Consider the following 6465-nt stretch of genomic DNA (forward strand, 5'->3'; position numbering starts at 1 on the left):
CGTAATTCGAATGTATCAATTATTATAAGATATATTTTTGGAGCATGGTATACCCACAACACGTGTTCACAGATATTTGATATGTGGTATAAGAAATATTGTTGGACCATCAGACATAAAAAAAAATATTGCCACTACTATAAGATGATATTATATGGTGTTGCAGAATTTGAAGAGTGCAAAAGGGGGATAGATGAGGTCTACAATGAGGCTCTTGCAATATATCACGTCACTTATGATTATGCTAATCACCAAAGAGATGCCAAATATTGTTTCTTTAACCAAAGGATTGCAGGTTCAGCCCTCCTTAAATTATATGCCAAGAAACAAGATGAAAGGTCCTTTGTTTGTCTCCGATCTGTTTTACGGGAGATATTTAATTAGTTGATGGAATATTGTACAGTTCATCATAGAGAAATTAATGTCTTCGAGTGTAACATATTATTTAAAAGAGGTAGAGACTAGAGAACATGTGTATAGTATATTTTTTGGTACGTCGTCCAAAGAAAACTAGAACTGGTTAAAATTGTCTAGGTTTCACGTAGTGGAAATGACAAATGTATTATAAGTACATAATATGTTATATCTAGCTCCTCAAACTATCAGAAAAAGAAAAGAAAAAGTAGTTCACCATAAAAATAAAAAAAAAAATTGCATAACACACGTGACCAGTAATGTACATAACAGACGGATGCGTGTGTTACATCATCTTGCAAAATATATAGGAACTCAAAACAGGGCATGTGATCAGTAATGTACATTACACACGTGACCATCAATGGGTCATGGCAGACACAGTTGCGTATGGCCATGGCCCCCAAAAACATTAGAGAATACAAAATAAACCCCGAGTATAGTCCAAGACAAAAATAAAGCTACCTTATACTTGTAAACCTTGTCTTTAGCAATTTGGAGTGCGAGCTTAGTTTTTTCAGCCTTGCGCTTTGCTATCCTTAGGAGCTCCCGTGCTTCTGCTTCCCTTGTATGAGCCTCATCCCTTTCATTTCTTGTAGCTACGGCCTCGGCCTTATATCTCGTAAACCTTTCATGGACAAGTGGTGCTGTTGCACGGCCATGTGGGCATGTGTTCTTGTCCAACCATTTGAAGAACTTACATGCCTGATTGGAGTCTTGCATACAACATTGAAAGCATATATAAGATGGTCAACAAAGATAGTAAGAAAATGACAAGTCAAATATGTGATGACAATAAAATCATGTAATACTAACCGGTGACCACTGCTGACATCCATAGAACCTCCTACCGAAATTACGGATAAACAGGGAGGTCCTTTCCACACACCGATCCATATTGCACATATGGCCGCTAGAAGTGGACTCATAAGTAGTGGTAGAAGACATTCCACTGCTAAGTAAATGAAACTCATGCAATTAGTCCAATAAGGAAAATGGAACTCATCCAAAGAGCAACCTAATATATCAAGAAAATCCAACTACTGAGAAATTTATCAAACTCATTACTTGCTCAAGATGGATGAACTACTGAGAAATTTAATGAGTATGCTTTTTATTAGTACTTCAAACAACATAAGTTTTTTCAATTCCAATGATATCAAGTTTATATTTTGAAGATAATGTAGCTCCAATCTTATTATATTAGCTATGAGTCCATCTCCTTTAATTTAGTGAATGAAAATGTAATAAACTCATTTTACTAAAGCTGACATCAGAATTTTTGTTGCAACAACTTGATACATGAGTAATTGTATGGTGTCACCAGACTCACCACATTTAGACAAGCCATGGCCTTAAAAACACTAAACAGTAAGTAATCACAGCATATTGCACCCTGTCACCACACTAAACCACATCTATTAATTAGTAATCAAATAGATTAAAACTCCTCTGCCAAAAAAATAAAAAAATAAAGAAGAAACCTAGAACAAGAAAGAAAGAAAACACATTGTGACTTTATGGTCAATGAGAACCAAGGAATTAAAAACTCATCCATTCTAGACTTTACTGTGACTTTAAGCCTTAAAATACGACAATAAAAAGATTATTGTTCATGTGTGTTTGTTTCTCAAAAAAAAAAAAAAAAAAAAGAAAGAAAGACAAGAAAAGAGAAGGAAAAAGGTATACACTTCATTTGGTCTCCAATATGAGAAGTGAACATAAATCAAGATTTGGAATACTACTAAAAGTTCATATCTTGAATAATTTTACTACCCGCCTTCTCCGCAAACAAATGGAACATTTCTCCCTTTTATTTGTTAAATTATTATGTCCGCCTTTGGAATCTACACAGCAGCTATGTATAATAAGTAGATACTGATTAACATTAGAGTTGCGATGGCCCAAAGCTCTTCTGATGATAGGGCTTTCTTAAAGCAGAGAAATGATGTTAGTACTATAATTACTCTTGCTCCTATGCAATGATAGCTCTCATTAAAACTCATTATTATAAATGAGTAGATTATATGCCTAAAGAAGTGATTATATAGCTTCAACTTTCTGAATAATTAAAAATAATATGCGAGGAAAATCTTTAACTATTTGCACTGTAAGTTTACGAAGATATAACTTTTGCAACAAAGTAGGTGCAATGCACATATATTAACATATAACTACCAATTAGAAAAATACAACATGAGAAAGTCAATAGCCTATAACAAGCAAAACACCCTTTAGATGCCTTTTTATGGTGATGTCAATTACATTAAGGTGTTGAAGAAAAGCTGGTTTTCTCTATTGTTTTGTGAACTGATTATATTTCACCGGAGGTAACAGCATGATTAGAGCGCACAAGTTATGCAAATATGGCACATTATCAATTGATTTGAGCATATCATTAGGGAAATATCTGTGCTTGTTAACAACTGAAGTTTAAGTGTGATCAAAGTGATAATAGCAGTTATTTCCTCCCCTCTTAACCATACAAGAGAAGATAATTTTGTATCTTTCTTTTGATGAACATTAAACTAAGTTTTTATAACAAAAAATTATTGATATGCAGTCTTGCCTTCTCACTTGGGAGGTCCGAGTTGTGGGATGGGATGTGAGCTATGGTGCAGAATTTCTGGATTCTGGTTGTGTATATATTGCTATCTCTCTGTCCGTCCCCATTCTAATATATCAAAGTCATTGTATGTTTTTTTTGGGTGTGGAATACAGGTATGAACAGTCTGAATTTATAGAGAGGGAATTAGAGATGATGACAGAACAGATCCAATCAATTATTTAGACCCTAAATGCCAACCAAGTAAATACTTTGATTTCAATGTTTTCACTCCTTAACAAGTATTTATTTTTCTTACAGATGCAAATGATTGATGCCTACCTTACCATTTCATTTAGGGAGGAGAACTTGAGGCAGCTGATGGGATGACACCTTTAGATGTAGTTGTCTGGATTTTAAACAATTAACTAAGTTCTTTAATGTGGATTGATGATTGTATCAGACTCTGTGTGCGTGTGTAGTGTGCACTGTGCATTTTTAGAAACCCTCAAGGTTTCTTCGAGCACAGAAATGAAAATAGTTTCAGTGTCACTCTAACATTGGGATTCATGACTAGGCTGGCAAATTCAAGCTATTACAGATGATATACAGCCTTTGCTAATGAGTTTTGAGTCTTTGCCTTTAGGCTTTAGTTGGGTTAGGCAATCTAAAAGTGGACTTTGCTATCTTTCTTTCTTTTGGTTGTTTTTTGTCAAGGGCTTTTCCTGATCTGCTTAAAAAGCCCTAAGGCAGATTATAATCAGTGAGCCATATGGTTCCATGTATGAAATAAAATCTTAATTTGTTTCCATCAAAATGGATGAATTTTTTTCTACTCCACAAAACTGGCAGGATAAAATAACAATGCAATATTTGAACTAGAGACTCTTTAGAACATATATTACATTGGCTGCTGACCTATATCAATAATTAATGTTATACCATACAATGTCATAATTAATGTTTATTGTCCCATTCCATTAATGTTTTTCTACTTCTAGCAAAACCATCAATCTAAAAATCCATTTCATCAGAAAACAAAATGCCTTTCTCTTCAGAATTGTAACTCCAAGACTCCATCACACAACAGAATCAAAAGTCTCAGAATTTAATGCTATACAAAATATCTAAAATGCCTGCAAAAAACATTCAGGAAAAGAAAACACATACATCACCCTTCTACACTTCAACCCAGAAGCTAAATTCCATTCTTTTATGTAAAAATCATAAGGCTGGAAAAATGAACACACACAACCAAAAACAATTATTATATGGTGCATACAACATAAACATTAACACATTAGAGAAACATAAACAATTACATAATATATCATTCAAAAGAAGCATTGCAGAACAAAAATAAAAGTTAACAAGCATAAAACTTTAAAAGTATCCCAGAACTAAAACTAAAATACAAAGAACAACATTGATCATGCACAATCTCAATTCATAGAAAAAACACAAATCCCACTTCTGGGCAATCCAAAACCAGAGGAAATGAAAGAAAAGAGCAAACAAACTCTTGAGTCACTGAATTAATTGTAGAAAGAATTATCAAGTTCAAATTTTTATTTAAACTTTTCCTATAGTTTCTTAGGAACCAAGCAAAAAAGAGAGAGAGATAGAGAGCAGAAAATTCGACAGTGGGAACATGGGTTATTTAGAGTAAAACCCTTTTGCATACTTCAAACCATTGAAGCAAACCAGCAATGGGTAAGCACAATAATATCATATAAACAACAACAACAACAACAACAACAAAAAACAGAGGCTTTATTATTTTCTCACCAACCAAACAACAGGGAAAAATAGAGACAAACAAAGTTCAAGCCAAAACCTAACATTTTTCTCAAAATCCAAATGTGAAACACACAAATCAGATAAATAAACAAGGTGAGAGAGTACAGAAAGGGATGAGGTAGCACCGTCTTGGGTCAGAGGAGACCATCCGTGACAAAATCGGGAAATGGGTCACGTTTCTTTATGCTCGTTGGCGCCGCTGGGTCATGATGGAGGAGATCGCGCTGCCGTACACGTTGGAGAGATGGGTGTTGTTCACTAGTGATGGTCCTGACGAGGCGAGGGAGCTTGAGAAATTTTTATGGGTTCGGGTTTGTGCTTTGGGAGAGTGACAGGGCTGAAGGGGGAAGGGGAAATGAGAAAAGAGAAGGCTGATGGGGATGAAAACCTTCCACGGGTAACAAAATAGCTTTGCTCTAACTAATTGACAGGTATGGGCCATAAATAGTGTAAAAAATATTGAGTAATGGTGTCAAATGGGTGTGATATTTTAAAGTGATGAGTGATAAGTGATGAAAATTGAGTGATGAAAAAAAAGCATCCAAACAGCATCTAATAATCTTGAGAGAAAAAGGTTTTTATTTTTATTAATTTATTTTTTTAGCAAAAAAAAAGAAAAAAAAAAAGGTTTTCATCTTTGGGTTATAATACGGGAAACTAATTTTTATAAAGTATTACATAAGCTTATGGGGGGATATTATGTTATCATCATTTCCGGATGATCTAGTTTTGGGGTACGGATAAGGTTAGTTAACCCCCGTTTTGGGGGATGATCCCATTATGAAATATATCCTGTATTATGGGTACGCTAGTCTTGCACATCAGATGCCAATGACGTTGGAAATCCATCAGGACATGGTGCTTTTAGTGGGGGCATAGACATAACTCATAAGGTGGATTTCATTATAGGAAGGGATGGATGTCAAACTGAAGCATGCTTATTGTACAAGAGGATTATTAGAAAGGATGGATAATAGGGATAGAAAGGTGACCCGAGGAATGGAAAAGGGAACTAAAGAAGTGCTGGATATGGAACTAATTTCTGTATATATATATGTATGAATGTATATATGTGTGTATACATATATATGTATGTATATATGTATGTATGTATATATTTAAGAATCTACGTTTGTAACTAAAATGTTCTTGAAGTTGGCTCAGATGCTCTTTTAAAACATTAAAAATAATAAAAATAATCATAATTCAAAAACAAGTTGCTCAAGCCTTAAACATAAGAAGCACATAATCATTAATAATAGAAAGAAAAAGCATTTGACAGTTCAACCCCCTTCATCAAAGTCTGCTCCTCGGCTACTCCTTAGCATATTACAACTATTCAATCTTTTTTTTCCTCCTACAAACACATGATAGATAGAGCTTAAGCTAATAATATAGCCAAGCAAGCAACTCTACGAGCAGTCACAATAAAAGTGGTAAAATAGTTGCTATTTTACCCCTCCAAACACTAAAAACCACCCAACATTAGTGGTGCTATATCTAAATTTTTTGACAAACATGCTACAGTAAGTTGCTACTAGTAGCAAGAGCATTCACAATGGTGGGACTAAAATTTTTAGCTTTTAGCATCTCAAAAACTCATTTTATCTATTTTAACACCACTTTATAATACATCCAACATCAATAATTCGATTTTTTTACCACTTCAATTAAAATAATAAAAACACATCCACCATAAAAACTTT

The 6465-nt window shown here is 34.1% G+C and overlaps 1 protein-coding gene across 11 annotated transcripts; it reads right to left on the reverse strand.

Annotated features, from left to right (window-relative positions):
- Nucleotides 1-480: 480 nt before the first annotated feature.
- LOC115955290 lies at nt 481-5146 on the reverse strand. 11 transcript variants are annotated; one of them, XM_031073380.1, is made up of 4 exons: nt 4885-5146; nt 1748-1810; nt 1231-1366; nt 481-1119 (listed from the first exon to the last, which is right to left on the reverse strand). In XM_031073380.1, the coding sequence occupies exons 2-4, from the start codon at nt 1750-1752 to the stop codon at nt 784-786; spliced, it is 477 nt and encodes a 158-aa protein (XP_030929240.1). In that variant the 5' UTR covers nt 1753-1810; nt 4885-5146; the 3' UTR covers nt 481-783. The 11 variants fall into 11 exon arrangements, 9 of the variants coding, with proteins under 9 accessions (XP_030929240.1, XP_030929238.1, XP_030929239.1 ...); XM_031073378.1 differs by having other exon boundaries at nt 1231-1369; XM_031073379.1 differs by having other exon boundaries at nt 1748-1821.
- Nucleotides 5147-6465: the final 1319 nt, after the last annotated feature.

Source organism: Quercus lobata, chromosome 8 (genome assembly GCF_001633185.2).
Source record: "Quercus lobata isolate SW786 chromosome 8, ValleyOak3.0 Primary Assembly, whole genome shotgun sequence".
NCBI classification, from domain to species: domain Eukaryota; kingdom Viridiplantae; phylum Streptophyta; class Magnoliopsida; order Fagales; family Fagaceae; genus Quercus; species Quercus lobata.